Raw genomic sequence first — 18,731 nt, forward strand, 5'->3', positions numbered from 1 at the left:
AATAGCATACTCCTGTAGACCCCTAAGCATTCGTTAATGTCTTCAGTTTGTGGGAGCAGGACAAACAGGAAAAGCAAGTATTTTGCAGAGACTACAGTCATAATAGATAGATAGAGCCTTTAAATACTGTGGTACCAAATCAAGATTCTGAAAACTTTGTTTTAATTCACATGTAGCAATTTGTACATTTTAGCAAAATTTGCATTCTTCAAGAATAAGTTACTTATACAGTACATAAACAATGCATACAAATTTGCCAAATACCTTCTGCCTATAATGATACAAGATGAATCCATTTTCTGTGTTGTCATTACAACGTGCTGCTTATTCCGCTAAACACTGGATGTCAGATGTGTCCTTGTTAAGAGTCAGTGGATAATAAACTATCAAGTTCCTCTAGCCTGTGGGAGATGTTAGCGTTCACATGACATTTGTGATAACAGACTTAGCCCTGAATAATAGCATAAAGGAATCTAAGGCAACCCTTAGGGAAGGGTTCAAAGCCTTGATTTTAAGTTAAGAAACTGTTATGTAAAAATAGTGTTCTCTGGTTTAAGATTTTAATGATTGCTATTCCTTTCTCCTACACGGTCCAGAAATGATCAAAGGCAGAAGATTTATACCAGATAAAGCCATATGGATTGCTGGTCTAAAATTCAAGGCAGGTTAGTTGACTTAATTCTTTGGTGCTGGTGACTGTTAGTTTGTAAAAGTTCATTGAAGTCAGGCGAAGGAGGTGATGATGCTGGGAGCAGTTAAGCTATCCTTGTTGTCTGTAATTAGAGATAACTGGAGGGCTTGTGATGCTTACTGTCCAACTGGCACTCAAGAGTCTGGCTCTCAGTAGAGGCTGCTGGCTTGGCCTCTTGCCGCCAGCAGTGGTCACATTGAGGCTGGAAAGAGGGTGGTGGAATGTGCTATGACTGCGGTGGGCTGGCTGCAGCCGTCAGGGTTGCTGCCTCACTGCCTGTGACAGCATCAAGCCCAGGGACCCACTGCCCCCGTTCCTCCAGCTCAACCTGCTCTAGCAGAAAGAAAAGGCATTGACTTAGTGTCGCTTCTTCCCAGGCCATGAGGGGCCTTTTTGTCGGAATGTATTTGAGCTGTCCTGGTAACTCAGACACATTTAGTAAATAAATGTTTTTCTTGAACATTTTACACTGATGCAGTCTGGAAGTGGATGACTGTGTCACAGATTCTGAGCTTGTACTTTGTAGCCAGTCGGTCAGAGCTGCTGACTTGCTGTGCTTGGCTTGCCTCTTGGCACTACCTGAGAATTGTATGTTGAGCGGCTGTTAAGAAGTGAGTGCCCCTGGCTTGTGGATATCATATCCCAGATGTCTGTTTACCCTTCTGGTTGGAGGGGGGGAACTTACTTGTCTGGTTCATTGTCTGCTTGGCCCCTTTCCTGTGCAGACAGGGGAAAATCTGTACCAGTGACTTGTCAGCATTTACTTTCTATGATGAGCTTTCTCTTGTAAAAGAGAAATCCAAAACAGTGCTTACTCCTGGTCTACACTTTGCTTAGCATTCATTAATCAGACCTGCTTGATGTGTAGAAAATGTGGCCCTTAGAAATAGACAACTCTAGATCAGGGTTGGTTATGCTTTACCGTCTGTGAAAACACCCAGGACTGTTGGTTTTATCTGTATATATAAGGTGGGGGGAGGGGCACGCCACACAGCTTGCAGGATCTCAGTTCCCTGACCAGGGGTGGAACCCACGCCCCCTACAGGGGAAGCACAGAGCCCTACCACTGGACCACCAGGGAAGTCCCAGGAGTGTTGGTTTTAAAAGTGGAAGAGAGGTGGCTCCTGACCTCCCTGCTTCTCCCAAAGTCTGACCTCTGACCTCTTGGAGTGGAGAACGGCTGGAGGGAACAGACACACGCCTCACCCCAGATAAGGCAGGCAAGTAGTTAGTTTAGGCCAAGGTTTAATTTTAGCTTTTGACTGATGTATGTATAAATGTTAAGCTGTGCTGAACTCCCAGTTTCCTAGAAGCCACTTCAAGGAGCCCAGTGGCTATACTGAACGGCTCTGCTCGCACCCACAAGCAGCTGACTCCACTCGGTCACTGCCTCCCTTGTTTCTGAGCCTCTGCATGAAAGTTCTGGGAGGAGCCAGCCCCCATGAATTGTATCACTTGTGAAAGGCAAGTATAGATGGAGATTTGACTACAGGACCTCCCTGCATGGTAGAGGTTATGTGTGCCTATGTATACATGCACACATGCTTCATCAGATGAAGCAGTGGTTACTGCTGGAACAGAACACTGATTGTGGGCTATTAAAGGAGTTTCTCATTAGCTGTGGCACCAGATTCCTAGCCTCCATTTTGGCTCAAGAATGAGCCTAAAACCTTGTGGGATAATTTAATAAGCCTTTAGACACTTGGAGGCTCTGAGCCAGCCCTGTTGGTGAAGGATTTACTAGAAAGGGCCCAGCAGCCCTTTATTCCTTTTTCCTTGCCCCTCCCTTACCCCTCAGTTTAACTCTCACCATAAAGCTGCTGTAAACCAGAATCCAGTTTTTTATTCATAAGGCACCAGGGTGGAATTGTTCCTTGCCACCCTCCTATTTCAGTAATTGCCTGAATTTCCCTGAAAGGGTGACACACTTCACTTCTCTACATTTAGGAAGGACAGTGGCTCCTCAGCAACAGGTGACTGTCCTGAGGATGCAATAGACAAGGAAGCCAGGCATGCTGGCTCGAACCAGGAACTGGTCAAGTAGGATTTGCATAGCTGTCTCTGACTACAAAAATCGCATGGGTATTAGTTCAAACAGTGCAATGAAATAAGCAGTGGTTTAATTTTGAAACCTGAATCCTTTGAAAAATTAATCTGAGGTAAAAATGTTTAAAATCATTTTTGACCTTTAGCTTGTCCATCTGCCAGAACTTTGTCCTAAAGTTGAGAGTCGAAGCAGGATAGGTGTGGTCACCTGTGGCTTGGGTACAGCAGACCCGCCACGTGGACTGAAGCTATAACGGGAAAAAAAACCACAGGAGAATCCAGGGCTTGTTAGTGTTTTGGGCTTCCTGATGGGCCCCCCTCCCCCCTCCCCAAGTAGAAAGTCTGCCAGCTGGGACAGTGTCAGTGAAAAAGAGAACAAGTTTCCACTGCCAACTCCAGCCCTCACCCCACTGCCCCCCTCTAAGAGTGATGGGGCCTGGTCCTAGGGACCCAGGGCAGGAGCTGGCGACATCCACGAACAAGAACTACATCTGTAAACAATAAGGAGAAAGCCAGGTGAGAATGGAACTTCTAGGAGGCCCTTTAACAGGCCTAATTGAAGGGTCACATCCAAACTGGAATCAACAGTTAACAGTGTCCCTTAAATCTCTCTCTGGAAGGAAGGAAAGAAAGTTACATTCAGAAGTTCACATCTCTACTTGCTTGTGCTTCTCAGGGGCCTCTGGGAGGCCTGTCAGAGAGGCGTGTACTGATTGTCTATGGCCCGCAGGTGGCTCCGGGAGGAGGAGTCCATTTCATAGTCCGAGTCCCGGGCTCGACTGGTGGGCTCGGGCTCCAGGTGCCGCAGGCTGTTGGCCAGTTCCTCAGGCGAAGGCACCAGGTGGAAGATCTGCTCTGGGGGAGAGGACCGGCCTGGGAGACCCTCTGGGCCGAGCCCCCGTGGACAGCCAGAAGCGCTAAGGTGGGGAAGGCCCAGCTCTGAATCCCAGCGAGAGAGGGAGAAAGGGAACAGGACAGTGTTGGAGGAACCTGGGGGACAAGTGACCAAGAGAGAGACCACACTGTCAGTCTTAACGGGGTGGAGGCAAGTGTTGGAAGGACACAACACGAGGTCTCGGTTCCCAGTGCCACCACCCCCTTTATCAAGGGGCATTAGGGTCACACCTGGTGGCTGGGAGACGACTACCACATAGCTGGACAGCCGGACGTCACAGGCAGCCCCGCACTCGAGTGGGATGGGTGAGCGCTGGAAGTGGTGGAGCATGTCCACAACCGAGGGGAAGTGGAGGTGTTGCACGCGACACTGGCCCCGCTCAGTCAGTGACAGGCGCAGGTGCTGCAGGAGAGGAGGACGGTAGGCTCAGGCATTGGCCCCTAAGGGCCTTGAACCTGGCCAGGGTGCAGCCCACCTGCCTCGCCCCATACCTTGGCTATGCCCTGGAAGTTGAACGTGAGCACGTACTCCCCACGCCGAGTCTCACTCTGCCGTACCAGGAACACTCCATGAGCGTCAGGACCCTGCAGCTGAACCAGCTGAGCTGCCTTCACTCGGGAGATGGGGCCATGGAACCAGGGGTAGCAGGACAGGAAGTGATCTGTTTTCTGGCAGGCTGGATCCAGCAACCCCCCAGGAGAAGCACCTGATAGAGAAGGAGACAGGTAACGGTGATCCTTTGTATGTGCCTTATGTCCTGGGCTGAGTTCCGACACACCGGAGGACAAAGGCCCTGACCCCTCACCTTGGTTCAAGGAATCTGTGCTTCCCCTTGGAGAGTTAGATGTGCCGGGCTCTAAGGCTGAGGGAATATGCATCTCTGGGTCTGTGCTGAGTCTGCTGGAGAAGGGTTGGGGTTAAGAATCTGGGTAGGTCAGGAGGAGCAGTAAAAGCTGTGCCAGGAGTGGGGCCCTAGGGTCTCACCCTTGGCCTGCGCACTCCCGGAGCTCGGCCATCCATGAGTTCAGCTGCTGCTCATCTCCCACCTCAAAGATGATGTCTGTCCGATCCTTCACCTGGCAGGGAGGGAGGGGAGAGCTGGGTGGGATCCCTGAGGTCTGTGTCTATTCCTCCCAGGTGTGGAAAGCTGTCACTCACCTTCAGCACAAAGGTGTAGAGGTTGTCAGGCATCTCGAGACGTGTGCATCGCCGAATCTCCTGGATGCTGGAGCAGGCTGCTTGTAGCTTGGGCTTTGAACTCTAGGAGACCAAGGCAGACATTCAAGGCCTGTCTCTGATGGCCCTTCACCCACCCAGGCCTCCCCAGGGGCTAGCTTGCTGAGTGCATGCTCGTGGTGCTGCTGAGCAGGCACCCCAAGCCTGGAGTGCGTCCTAGCATTCTGCCTTGCAGGAGCCTGCAGAGGGCCCTCTGCCTGTAGCCACAGCACCAGCTCCCCCGACCCCAACACACACACACACACACACATTGAGCTCCCCAGCACCCGATGTGGCCTAAGGGCCAACCTCTGCTTCACCTGGACCTGTGGACATTCCAGCTCTGACATGTCTGTTGGCTGACACCTGTTTCTCTTCCCACTGGTGGAGCAAAACCCCCCAACCCCCTACCCTTGCCAGTCACAGTGGCTGCTGGCCACCTCATCGCAGTAAACCCAGAGAGTGGACGTGAGGGTATCCAACCCAAGTTCCCTCTAATGGTGCTGGCTGACTCTGCCTGGGGGCCCAGGACTTTATCATACCTTTAGCTCCGCTCCTCCGCAGCCTTAGGAAGCAGATGCTATCACCACATCTTAAAAAGAACCTCAAATCTTGGAAGTAAAGTCATTTGCCCCACACCTAGCTAATCTGTCCTGCCTTCAAGTCTTAGGGCAAGGAGGGGGTTGGCAGAGTAGCTTAGCTATGGGCTCTTGGGGCTCTTTTGCCAATGTGCCCAAAGGGGCAAAGCCTGGCATGGCTGGCCTCAATTACAGCCAGCCAGAAGCCCACACAAAACCTGGGGCCCAGCAGTCTCCCATGACATTCAACACACGTGGGGCTCAGAGTGGGTGGGAGATGACCCCCTACCCTTTTGCCAGCAAAAGGGTCCTGACTGAACCTGGCTGACCCTGCAGATGCTTGTTCCCGGGGCCCAGGAGCTCTCATCGTTTTCTCAGAAAGGAGATCACCCCTTCACTGCCCCCATCTCCTCCACTTCCTCCTGTGATAAGACTGGTAAGATTGTTTCTCTGGGGTCATGAGATGATCGATGGCTGCTTCCAGCAGAGGCCAAAGGAAGATAAGAGTGTGGGGGAAGGAGCAAGATGTGGGAAATGGACAGAGGAGACCCAACTGGGCCCTCCTCCCTCCAGCAGCTTTTCCTAAGAGCCAGGAGACAGACAGCAAGGCGCACCTGGAGATACCACAGCTCTCACCAAGGCAGTGCCAGCTGGGGAGGAGGAAACAAGAGGCAGGAACAAAGGTGAGTTCCAGGCACAGTGGCTTTGGCAGACCTGACCTCCATGAGGGGCTGACTTTTCAAAAGGTGGTGCAAGAGTCAGTCCTTAAAGCCATACGCTTAAGCATGCTCCAGACACACAGGTGCCAGGGTTCTGATAGAAGGATGGTGACCCCAGGACTGGGCAGCCTGGCAAGAGAGGGTTGGTCAAACTGGGGCTCTTCCTGGTCCAGGCCCACTCCCAGAAGGTCTTGGAGCTGCCAGTCCTGCCCTGGTTGTTGGACACAGCAGTCTGGGGAGAACAGCTCTGGGAACAAGCTCAGAGAGGTTGCACAGCTAGTAAATCCCAGCCCTAAGTGATCAGCACTAGCCAGGGCATCTTCACCCTTCAAGTTCTTATATGTCCCCCACGACCAAGTTCCTCAGCCTGGGAGCCTCGCCTGGCACCTACACAAGCACTGGACACGCTGGAGCGCATGGGAAGCAGGGCCTCTGCTTTCCCAGCAGCTTTCACTGTCAGCCAGCCCCTCTGTCTCTATTTCCCGTCTGCAAAACGGGTTAGGTGCAGAGGGCTCCTTCCTTCTCTTGCTTTTGCAGTCGGCCCTGCCTGGACCCCCAGCCTCCCCACTGTCTCTAGGCCCTCAGCATCACTGGGAGGAAGCGGGCCAGGCCGAGAGGGTAACAGGCCTCATCCTCCTTTCAGTTCTGCTCTGGGTCCTGGGCCCTGCCCCCAGTGTGAGTGCCCAGATTACTGGCAGAGCCTGGTTTCACTCTGGAAGTGGGGCCCTCCATGCCAGCTTCACCCCCAGCAGCTGAGGAACCGCTGACCTGACAGGCAGTGAAGAGCGCATTCCCCTCCTCCCCCCACAGCCAACCCTGGCCGCACAGACGTCCTGGCTCCCCTCTGCCTGCTGGCTGAGCGTGATACGGGTTCTTTGGTGTCTTCATGGTGGCCCAGGCTCACACAACCCCAGAGGCTGAGCCGGGGGCTGAACCCCAGCCTGCCAAGGACCAGAGCCAGTGCATCTAACTACCATGCTGCCTGGTGGGGGAGATGCGAGGGGCTCTGCCCAGATTGGAGGGGCAATTGAGAGCACAGGGACAGACATCCCCACCTATGGCCACAGCCCTAGCTGGACAGTCCAGAGCAGGACTTGTGAGCGCTGGTCACTGTGTGGATGGACCAGTGGGTGCCTTTCTGACTGAACAATGTGATGGAACAGAGCTCTGCTGGAGAGAGCCAAGCCCGAACCGCAGCCGCAGGAACACTTGGGGCTTCACGTTCCCCTCCTCTCACACACCCTCTATTCCACCTGCCACGCAGAGCAAGCCAGGCCAGCAGCTGCTCTCTGGACCCACCTCAGAGTCACACTGTGCTTGGGTGATCAAAATGACCAGACCATCCCAGTGTTTGCAGTACAGGCGGTAGTAGACTGTCACCCGCCACATCCTACAGGCGATAGTAGACTGTCACCCACCACATCCTGCATCATCCCTCCTGGGGAGCTCTCGTTCTTAGCTCCAGTGGCCACTGTGCCTCCAGTGGTAATCCATTTCTTTGTTTGCTCTGGCTGCTAGGAAGCGTAAAGACAAAGCTGTAGACCGGCTCTGACACTGTCCTCACAGCAGGGCTTGCATTTCTAGAGCTAACTTTATCCAGGCTTTTTAATTTTTCTTATTCCTCTAGGCACTAGGGTTCAGTCTTGACCCTACCCTTCTTGTATAACCTTGGACAAGCAACTCAGCCCTCCATGCCTTAGTCTTGTCATATGTATGTATGGTGGAAATATTTAATAGTCCCTCTCTTTTCACAGGGTTGGTATGGTGATGGGTGAACTATATATTGCAAGTGAAAGAAATACCTGATAAACAGCTGTTGTTAAATTTCCAGGCTGGGGCCAGCCAAGATGGGAAAAGCCTGCTTGGGTTGACTGCTGCGTTACAGTGCTCCCGTGTCACAGGACTGCAGTACGGCAGCATTACAGTGCTCCTGTGTCACGTACAGGACTACAGCTTCCCCTGAGCACACACCTGCTTTCTCTCAACCTTACAGACCCTGTTTGTAATGTGCTCCCTTTCTACCTGCAACGAAGTTATAACCTCCCTCCCTACGTACATACCCTAAGTAGGATAAAAGGGGAGAGTAATGGAATGTAATTGATACTAAAATAAAATGTATATATCACTGTGACTATGCATATAACACACAGTGAACTACTCAGGTGCTTCTGGGTTTGAAGAGATCAAGGACATGAAGGTGCCAGAGGGTGGGTAGGGTGATCCCTGAAAGGACAATTAGTCTGTTCAGTGGACATGGCAGGAAGTTCCATGTGCTTCTACATAAGACAGAGCAAAATTCTGGCCCTAGGTTTGTTCTCATGCTTTTGGAGGGCGTTTTGGTCAGCTCTGCCTAGCCCACGGGTTCACCCGGTCCTCCTAAGCTCCCACTGTCCAAGGACTCCTTTCTCCCATGGCAGGGGGCCGGGGGCGGGCGGCCTTTTGGGCCTCGAATCTGCCTGGAGGGGATGAGAGGATGACTGGGACCAGACCTGGCCTTTCTCTGGAGGCCCTGCCTTCCCTAAACCTGCTGCCGCTCCCTGTGTGCTCAGGGGCGGGGATGGCCCATCCAGAGTCTTCCAGGGTACTGGGCTGTACCCCGCTCTGCCGTGTACTCATGGCCATTCATACCCACAAGACCCCGGCAGAGGTGCCGGTGCCCCAGCAGGAACAAAATACACACAGGATCACAGAGCTGTGAGCGCTCCCAGAGAAGGGAGACAGACACCCAACAGGCAGGGGACGGTAAGGGCCAGGACAGGCGGGTGGGAAAGCAGTGAGTGAGCTTCCCAGATAGGTGCCAGGATGACCCTGGCAAAGGCCCTGAGGTGGGGAAGCACAAAGGCACAGTGAGACTGGCACGCAGTGAGGCAGTGTCCACGGGACCTTGAGGCTGTGGGAGTCCGTCGGCTTATTCTAAGGTGGAGCTGTGGAGGTGGGCAGCTGACGCTCACATTAAATACTTGGGCAGAAGCAGGCCAGCTAGTTGGGCCCGACCCTGCTCTTACCCGCTGCCTCCGTGGGAGGCTGGAGGGGAAGACAACATCCAATTCACACCCAAGCAGTAAAGGGCCTGGCACGGAGGGTCCCGTGGTATGGCAGGCCGAGCCCTCACAATGGCCTTATTGCACCCACTGTAGGGGCCTTTATCCTTCAAGGGAAAGCCTTGAGGGGAGGCCTCCCACCACCATCTGGAATCCCCCAGGCCACACCAGCTCCTTGGAAGTCTTGCCTCTCCCAGGGTTTTGGGACCCTCATTCCTGTCCTATAAAGAGCAGCAATGGGACAGGAAGTAGGACATAGTATACAGCCCGAAGGTCTAGGTCCAAGCCACACTCCTCTGCCATGGCCCTCATGCCCTCAAGGTAGCATCCCGTGGCCTGGAGGCAAGGTTAGACGAGCCCTAGCTCCACCACTTACTACCTTTGGGATCTTGGGCGTGGCACTAACTGGCAGCCTCAGTTTTCTCTTTGGTAGCGTGGGAACAGTAAGCAGACTCCAGGAGGAGGAGGATGAGAGTGCAGTCTTTGATGGGGGCCTGAAAACTTAAAGGCCCAGAAGAAATTCTAGATCCCAGTCATGGATAACTGAGTCCCCCAACCCCAGGCCACAGCCCAGAATCGATACTGCCTGTATGGATGAATGAACAAATGGACGAAAAAACATTATGGGAAAGGCTTAATCATGTCTTACTGATTGTATCAAAACAACCTTAAAAAAAAAAAAAGAAAATACTCTGTCTTGTTCCAAAAATTTTAGTCGGGTTATAGGGATACTCAGAGTGGGAAGGGAGACAACTGCTAGAACACAGACCAGAGTTTCACTTGCCACCAATTTGATTCTGAGCTTCCTGGCAGCCAGTGCAAAGAGGGATTCCCCAAGAGAAGGCAGCCTCTTGTGCATGGAGAATCACGTGCACAGTAGTACATTAAAGGCTCTGAGAAGACCTGAAGCAGAGAAACCTGAACCCATGTGTTCCCCAGACTTTGGCCACCCTGTGTCCTGCTCAGAAGCCTCTCTGGGGTCTGCACAACCACCGCAAGCAACATTGCCATCCTGGTTTTTGGGAATTAGACAGTCCTGGCTTTGAGTCCCAGCTCTGCCTCATCTTCCATGGACAAGTGACTCACCTCTCCTAGCCTCAGTCTCCACTTTTGTAAGGTGGGGTAATAGTGCCCCTACCTTCCGTGAGAATTTGGCAATACAGTGTGTGCAGGGTATGGAAAGGTCCCTGGGGACACGGTACAAGGTGGGGATGAGCACAGGGCCTTAGGAATGCAGTCTTAGGAATACCTGATCTGCTCAGAAGCGAACAGCCCCTCCTGAGGAAGCTTTCAGCTTTCACAGCTATTTTTCCACAACAAGACCATGAGCCCAAGGCAGCCTCCCTGCTCCCTTTCCATCTTTGTGTGTCCTCTGCAGGGCATAGAGTTAGCGGCTTTAAATGTTTGCTGAGCACCCTCCAAAGTGGAGAAGGTGGAGGAAAAGGCACTGGAGGCTAAGGGTACAGCAAGAGCTAACGTCCAGAGACCAGAAAGTACAGCCAAATCCACAAGCTGGCAGGGGAGTTTGCTGTGGCTAGAAATGGTACTAACAGACCCCCTCACACCACCCTTTAGTGAGCACCTACTATGTACCAGGCACTGGGGCCTGGGCTATCCATCCAGGACCCCTTTGAACTGCTGAATTCACAGGCCAGCACCATTTCCAGAAAATTCAAATTTCAAAGAAAAAAGCATCATATTGAGGAACGGAGGTGCCAGGACCAAAGAAGTAGGAAGGTCACTGTTTCAGGGTGGAGGGCAATCCTTGACATGACTATGGTGATACTTTGAGACCACCCTGCTCTGGGGCACCTGTCTGAAGAACAGTGGTGGGCGCCTCCCATGACCCCCCCCCAACAGCCCATGAGGCTGGTGTTTTTATCCCCACTTGACAAATGAGGAGCCAAGGCTAAGGGAACCTCCTGGAGGGGCTGGTCACAACACAGGATGCACAACCAGCAGGCCTGGGTCCTCTGGAAGTCAGCCCGGGATCCGTGTTTAACGTGGGCCCTGGGTGCGTCTGGAACCCACGGCATCCGAGGGGAAGGCTGGGCAGAGGGGCCACACCCACCTCCCTCCCCTGCCCCCCTTTCCCCAGGCACAAGAGACTTGGAGGAGGGAGGGCTCAGTCCATCCCACAGCGGCAGAATGGTGGATGCTGGGGCAAGGGCTCTGGAACCAGCTGGCCTGGGGTCAAAGGGGGCGCTCACAGGGAGCCCCCACAAAGCGTGAGGCGTCAGAAAACAGGGTGACACCCTGAACCCCCTGCGAGATGAGCAGCATCAAAACTGAGTTGCTGGGCTTCCCTGGTGGCGCAGAGGTTGAGAGTTCGCCTGCCGATGCAGGGGACACGGGTTCGTGCCCCGGTCCGGGAAGATCCCACATGCCACGGAGCGGCTGGGCCCGTGAGCCATGGCCGCTGAGCCTGCGCGTCCGGAGCCTGTGCTCCGCAACAGGAGAGGCCACAACAGTGAGAGACCCGCGTACCGCAAAAAAAAAAAAAAAAGAAAAGAAAAAAGAAACTGAGTTGCTGTCCATCAGTCCCGCCATTGCTACTCCCAGACACATCCAGAATCCAGCTACTTCCCATCCCCCTCCTCTGCTCACAACTCTCCTGTGGGCCCCATCTTGCTGGTCCTCGCCGTGGCCCATGAGACGCTGCATGACCTTGTTCTTGTTACCTCCTCAATCTCATCTACTGTTCCTCTCACTCCGATCCAGCCACACTGGCCTCCACTGTTCCTGCGATGTAGCAAGCACACTCCCACCTTGGGGCCTTTGTGCCTGCTGTTCCCTCTGTCTGAAAGGCAGTTTGCCCACATTTTCACAAATCGGGCTCCTCTCGGATTCAGGTCTCAGCTCAAGGGTCACCTCCTCAGGAAGGCCCTCCCTGACCAGGTGTCTAAATACAGAGTCACCATCACAGAACCCCTTTACTTCCTTCACTGCACTTGTCAACCTGTGAAATGCTCTCTGTGGGGACTTGTTCTTGTGGCATCCCCGGTACCGACCACGGTGCCTGGTAGGTTGTAGATGCTCACTTCATTCCTATACAGATATTCATCACAGGCCCCTTGTTCGCCAAGTATTGTGAGTGCTGGGGATAATAAGTAGGGCCCAGGATATGGCCCCCACTGCAGACCGCCCATCGCCATGAGGGCTCTGGAGGAGTGGCAGGGATACGTCAAAGCAGGGTGATCGGGGCGAGGACGGAGGACGCGAGGTTGGGCCTCCAGGGGCTCGAGCCGGCCAGGGGAGAGGACTGGCTGAGAGGAACGCTCTGGACACCTCACGGAACACATCAGGCTCGTGTTACAGATGGAGGAACGGGGACCCTGAGAGGCAAAATCATTTGTCCCCGGCCACGGAGAAAGAAGCCAAGAAGAGCTGGGGCTCGGACCCTCGTCTGCCCAGCCCCAGAGCCCATCCAGCCCATTCCTCCCAGCTCATGTTCTCTCCCACCACCAGGCCTGACCCAAACTGCGGGTCTCAGCAGAGAGAACCTCCCCTCCTCCAGGGAGCCTTCTCTGATCACCAAGTCGTGGTCAGTGCGATTCCTGTGCCTCTCCCTCGTCACGGGGCTTATCAGCCCTGGCCATAATTTCCTGAAGGTGCAGCTGCCCCCACCGCCTGCCTGGGAGTTCCTCGGGGGGTGGGGACAGGGCACCAGGCCTTGTTCCCAGCTGGGGCCCAGCACTGGGTCCAGCCCAGAGGAGGTACTTGGAAAGGGTTTGGCAGATGGATGGGTGAGTAGCTGCTAAGTGCCTGGGGCCCCAGCCCTCATGTCTCGGGAGCAGGGGCAGATGCAGGGGGTGTGGTGAGTTATCTCACCCCCTTGTTCCCCGGCTCCCTAGGGGGCAAAGCGAAGGCAATGAGCCCGTTCCAGGGGCTGAACAAATGTTGGAACTACAGGCCCCAGGTCACTTCCTTCCTCTGCCCCCAACCAGAGCCCCGCAACACACACACAGGCCCTTCGAGTGCCTGCTTCAGCCGCTTTTTCTCCGCGTGAGCCTGAGCAAATCACTTCACTTCGCTGTGCTTTTGTTTTCTCATCTGTAAAATGGGGGTGATGTTGGAGTGCAACCTCAGGGCTTCTGTACGTGAACCTGCCTGTCGCCCTGAGTACACAGGAGTCTCCCAGGTCTCCCCCTTGGTCTGCTCCCTGTTGCCTCAAGCTCCCTCTCCCCGCGGGGGAGCAGGAAAGGGATGGGAGAAGCTTCCTTAAAAGCCACATGGATCAAGTCAGTTTCCCCTTTCTGGCAAGTGAGAGCCCGCCAGTGCCAGAAGCAGAGCTTCTCCAGAGCCGACACTGACATGGTGAGACATCCCCCAAGCATAACCACCCTGCTCGGAGTCCCCAGCATTTCGCCTCCCTCCTCTGGGTGGCAGCCCCAGATCCCACCCTGAGCGACCAAGCCTGAGGGTGGGGGCCTGCGCCCCCACTATCGGACCCAGAGAGGCCCTGTAGGAGGGGTAACCAGCCAGAGATGCTGAAACAGACAGCGGCTGGGGGCTCGTCTGAACCCCACCTGCAGTGAGCTCCCCCTCAAGCCTGTAAAAGTCCCCCCGCCCCGACATGTCCGAAAGACAGACTCTCAGTGACACAGACACAAAGCCCCTTCTGAGAGAGATGGCGACCACCCCCCCACACACACAATCACAGAGACTGGGACACAAAGCCCCTCTCAGATGCTGGAGCAACCATCCCCTCAGAGACAAACTCCCAGAGACAGAGACCCCCCCATAGAGAGAGACAGCCCCGAACACACACACACAACCAGTCTGGGACCCCCTGACAGCCACTCAAACCCCTCCTGAGACGCGGGTGTCCTAGTTCACGCCGAGTGGTTGAGTGTGGATGACCCCGCTGTGAAGACGGGCAGGCACTTCCGCTCTGAGGCCGGCTGGGTGGGGGGGTCCGTGGCTTAAGAGGCACCACACCTGGAAGTCCCACTCCCTGCACCCCGTCACAGGCGTGGATGAACTGGCAAACCAAGGAGCTTACGGACCCCCCGGCACCTTCGCTAGCTGACCTCGCCTCCCCCCTCGGGGTGACAGTGGTCCAGGCCACATGGCCCGGCCTGGGGAGGCGTGTCCTGGGATGGGGCCTTGCAGAGGCGGGAACAGAGGAGCCAGCGCCACCACCCTCACCAGCCAGGCCACTTGTCCACACCTCCTAGGCCTCTCCCCGCCACACCTTTCCTCCACGCGGGTTACCACTCCGGGCCAAGACCTTTGGCAAATTAGGATCAACCACTTTCCAGGGCCTGGAGCTGCTCAGCAGCCAGCCTCCATCAGCTCCCCTTCAGTCAGTTACCCGTCGCCCTGCCTGAGACGGTCTTGAGGACAGAGCGGTGTCTCTGTCTGGGAGCGCTGACTGGCACTTGGGCCTGGGCCGACCGTGGGTCCGGAGCAGGGTCGGGGCCCAGCCAGAACCCCACCCCCACCCCAGCCCCCCGCCGGCTGCAAAGCAGCTGCCACCAGCCCACGCCTTGGGCGACCGCATCCTGCTCCCAGTATCGCGCCAGGAATCCTCCCTGCCCCGCGTGGCCGAAGAGCTGCAAGGCCCGTGCACCCTGTCCCCATCCACCTTCATGCAGGCTACGCCTTCCTCTCGTAGTGCTGCTCCGGCTACCTCGGTGCCAGGACACCCCAGGCCTCGCGCACCGGGCTGTGGTCAGCCCCCAAGACAGGAATTCATGGCTCCTTGCCACGTGCCCAGGCCCCGAGCAGGAGGGGGCACACCGGCCCCGAACCTGGCACTGCTCCCTGGGCTCTCCTGCTGCACGGGAGAGTGTGCTCAGTGCTCTCGACGGGAAAGCAGAGGAGCACCTGAGTCTCACAGGGCCAGGGGTCCTGGAGCTGGCCGGCCCCCCAGGGCCTTTTGCGGCGGGCCCGCCTCCCGGCCTCTCTGTGGAGCCAGCCCAGTGGGGGAAGCCCCTTGCCCCTGCAGCACAGCCCTCAGCTGCACCCTGGGCCCCGTGTCTGTTCCACGCCTGGGGAGAGTGGAAAAAGATGTGGTTAAGAAACAACAGATAACCTCTGTCACCGGCCTCCGGTAGGGGAGTGCACCGGAGGGAGGGGGGTCTCGTCACCACCAAGATCCCTAAAAGCCCCGATGGTGGCCACCGCCTGCCTTCGAAGAATGATGATTCAGAAGAAGAGGTGAAAGCGAGGGCCTCTGGGGCTCAAGGGGCTTCAGGGATGCCAGGGAGGCTCAGAGTCGGCTGAGCAGAGCCTTGGGCTGAGCTGACAGGGAAACCAGGGCGAGAGCCCAGGAATCTCCACCCTTCCAAGTTCAATCTGCCGTGAGCTGTTGTCGTTATCCTTAGCCCACGTTTAGTGATATGCCTTGACACAGAGCATCTCACTGACACCAAAAAACAACAGGAAACTGTACCAGCCACAAAGAATAAAAGCTGGCTGGATTAAATAACTAAATGTGAAAAATAAAACCAAGACAAAACTGGAATAGAAGAACCTAAATAATTATCTGATCCCAGGGTCAGGGAGGCCCTTCTAAGCAGAAAAAGCAAAGAACAAAATCATAAAGGAAAAGATCACTGTATTTCACTGCCCAGACTTAGAAACCTCCATAGGCCAAGAAACTCAGGACCAGTCGAAAAGCCAAATGGCAAACTAGGGAAATATTTGCAACGTGTGACAGAGCGCTAATGTCAGTGTAAAGAGCTGCTGCAAGTCAACAGGAAAGAGGCAGGCAGTGCAGGAGAGGAGCACACAGAGTTAATGGCCTGTAAGTCACAGAAAATGTCTATGACCAAGAAACACTGGAGAAAGAGTCAAAATCCACAGAGACAGAAAGTAGGATTAGTGGTTGCCAGAGGCTGAGGGGACGGGGATGGGAATGGGGACCGATGCTAATAGATACTGGGTTTCTTTCTGAGGTGATGGAAATGTTCTGGAATTGGATAGAGGTGATGGTTGCACACACAGTGAGTATACTAAAAACAACGAATTGCACTTTAACATGGTGAATTTTATGTTATGTGAATTATATCTCATTGTTTTTAAAAAAGAAAAATGGTTCGTTCCATTCATAAGCAGAAAGGACAAGATAACCACTTCACCTAGAAGTTGGCAAAGGTTTTTAAAATAATAGCCAGTGTTTGCACCACTCTTTGAAGATAGATGGGTGTAACCTTCCTAGAAGACTATTTGGAAAGGATATATCAGAAGCATTAGAAATAGCTAGTGAGCACATGAAAAGATGCTCAACATCATTAGCCATCAGGGAAACATAAATCAAAGCCATTCACACCTGCTAGGGTGGCTACAATCAAAAAGATAGATAGTAACAAGTGTTGGTGGGACTTCCCTGGTGGTCCAGTGGTTAAGAATCCACCTTCCAATGCAGGGGGTGCGGGTTTGATCCCTGGTCAAGGAACTAAGATCCTACACGCCGCGGGGCAACTAAGCCTGCGTGCTCTAGAGCCCACACGCCACAACTAAAGAGAAGCCCGCGTGCCGTGATGAAAGATCCCACATGCTGCAACTAAGATCCGACGTAGCCAAATAAATAATAAAATAAGAAAAACAAGTGTTGGTGAGCATGTGGAGAAACTGGAACCCTCATACATTACTGATGGGAATATAAAATGGTGCGGTACTCTGGAAAACAGTTTGGCAGCTCCTCAAAATGTTAAACGTAGAGTTACCATATGATCCAGCAATTCCACTCCTAAGGTATATACCCAGGGAAAAATGAAAACGTATGTCCACACAAAAACTTATTCACGAATGTTCGTGGCAGCACTATTCACAATCGCCCAAAAGTGGAAACAACCTAATGTCCATCACTGAGGAATGGATAAACAAAATGTGATCTATTCATACAATGGAATATTATTTCCAATAAAAAGGAACAAAATACTGACACAAGCTACAACACGGACGAACCTTGAACATGTGATGCTGAGTGAAAGAAGACAGTCGCAAAAGACCACATATTGTCTGATTCCATTTATATGAAAAGAACAAACTAGGCAAATCTAGAGAGACAGAAAGTATTGATAGATTAGTGGTTGCCTGGGGGTGGGGGAGAGGAGGAACGCGGAGTGACTGCTGATGAGCACAAGGTCTCTTTGAGACGATGAAAGTGGTCTAAAATTAAATCGTGGAGATAGTTGTACAGCCCTGTAAATATACCAAAAATCACTGTACCCTTTAAACGAGTTAATTTTATAATTTGTAAAGTATATCTCAATAAAGCTTTGAGAGAAAGAGAAAACATGAGAAGTGCTCACAAAGCCTTCCACCCAGCACTTCCCTTCTAGGAATATGCTTCTAAGGAAATAATCAGAGATGGGCAGCAAGATTTACGTACAACATGTTTGTCACAAGGTTGTCCAGTTGAGCAAAAAAATTAGAAGTGATTGAAATAGGAGTCTAGATAAGCATAGATAAATACATCATGGCCTATCTGTGTAAATGAAATATCGTGCAGCCAGTATTTATTTTTAAGACATTCTTGAAAAATATTTAAGAGAACAGAAAAATGTTCAAGACATGTTAAGTGACAAAAAAGCAGGTAACAAAAAGGTAGGATGAGTGTCAGTCCCACAAGGGCTGGGGGTTTTGTCCAAAAGTTTCTGCCTATGTTTCCAACATACCTGGCACACAGAGGGGGCTCCCTAGCTAAACTGCTGAGTGAAGAATTAGTGAATGTGGACGGAATTGCAATTTGGGGGAAAAGCTAGAGAAAGAAATACAAGACAGAAGATTACAAAGACGTCTAAGTGAAATGGAAATGCTCGTTCTCTCTGCGTAGTAGGATTGTGGGTGGTTTTTCAGTTACTGTTCCATAATTTCTGCCATGAGCTTTATTAATTGAAAAATCAAAACCAGAAACACTAGGAACTCAAACGTGGAGGCCCTCGGTAAGGTAGACAGTTTCCTAGATTACACGAAGATTTGAAAAGAGACACAGCGGGGCCTCCCATTCCAGACGGTTCCCTGGAGAGAGGTTTCTCTCTCTGCTGCGCCACGGACTTCAGACTGGGCCGCAGTCAGGATTCAGGTCAGGCCCAGGAGGGGAGGGTCAGCCACGGTGAGGGAGAACCCAGAGGCCAGGTGCCGCCGTGATGGGCCCCCTCCCCCGTACGCCATCACCCGCCGGTGCCAGAGGCTGAGCGGTCAGCGGGGTCCACGGCCTGAGGAAAACAGTGGCCTCTTCCCCAGCCCAGAGGGGAGAGAGGAAAAAAGGGTGTGGGGCCCCAAAAAGGAAGCTGAGGCGGCCCCTCCAGCCTTGGGGAAGGAAGCTACCTCCGCCTCCACCCCCGGGGGGGCCAGCGCTCTGAGCGCAGACCTCTGCTTGTGCCTTTTGCTTTCCTTTTCCATATTCGCAAAGGAGTGGGTGGGGGATTTCCAGCGGGCCCGCCTGGCAGCCCGCCGGCGGCTGGTGCCCAGTCCAGGCTACCGGGAGAGCTGGCTAGGTTGTTGCCCATCCCAGGGAGGGCATCTGGGGACCCACCCCTGGGGTCTGGTGACTTCCCACGCAGCAAGCCCCTTCTTCTGCCTCTCAGGGAG

At 53.6% G+C, this 18,731-nt stretch overlaps 2 protein-coding genes across 18 annotated transcripts in view; one reads left to right on the forward strand and one right to left on the reverse strand.

Moving 5' to 3' along the window:
• Positions 1 to 8,292, forward strand: part of ATXN2 (ataxin 2) — a 127,508-nt gene extending 119,216 nt beyond the window's left edge. Inside the window, exons 25-29 of one of the 16 annotated variants that reach the window (XR_011376680.1) lie at positions 597 to 4,357; positions 4,770 to 4,918; positions 5,762 to 5,861; positions 5,999 to 6,108; positions 7,899 to 8,292. Coding sequence is in view for 4 of the 16 variants with exons in the window: in XM_060311239.2 (XP_060167222.1) it covers positions 597 to 630 (34 nt within the window). In the remaining 12 variants the exon portion in view is untranslated. The other 15 variants (XR_011376679.1, XR_009566552.2, XR_009566558.2 and 12 more) reach the window with 15 other exon arrangements.
• Positions 2,515 to 18,731, reverse strand: part of SH2B3 (SH2B adaptor protein 3) — a 37,105-nt gene continuing 20,888 nt past the window's right edge. Inside the window, exons 3-8 of one of the 2 annotated variants that reach the window (XM_030860352.2) lie at positions 4,791 to 4,892; positions 4,617 to 4,708; positions 4,438 to 4,532; positions 4,124 to 4,338; positions 3,863 to 4,034; positions 2,515 to 3,727 (exon numbers count right to left, since the gene is read on the reverse strand). In XM_030860352.2, coding sequence (XP_030716212.2) covers positions 3,432 to 3,727; positions 3,863 to 4,034; positions 4,124 to 4,338; positions 4,438 to 4,532; positions 4,617 to 4,708; positions 4,791 to 4,892 — 972 coding nt within the window. In that variant the 3' untranslated portion in view covers positions 2,515 to 3,431. Of the gene's footprint in view, positions 4,035 to 4,123; positions 4,533 to 4,616; positions 4,709 to 4,790; positions 4,893 to 18,731 lie in introns of both variants that reach the window. The other variant, XM_030860346.2, reaches the window with a different exon arrangement.

Source organism: Globicephala melas, chromosome 13 (genome assembly GCF_963455315.2).
Source record: "Globicephala melas chromosome 13, mGloMel1.2, whole genome shotgun sequence".
NCBI classification, from domain to species: Eukaryota; Metazoa; Chordata; class Mammalia; order Artiodactyla; family Delphinidae; genus Globicephala; species Globicephala melas.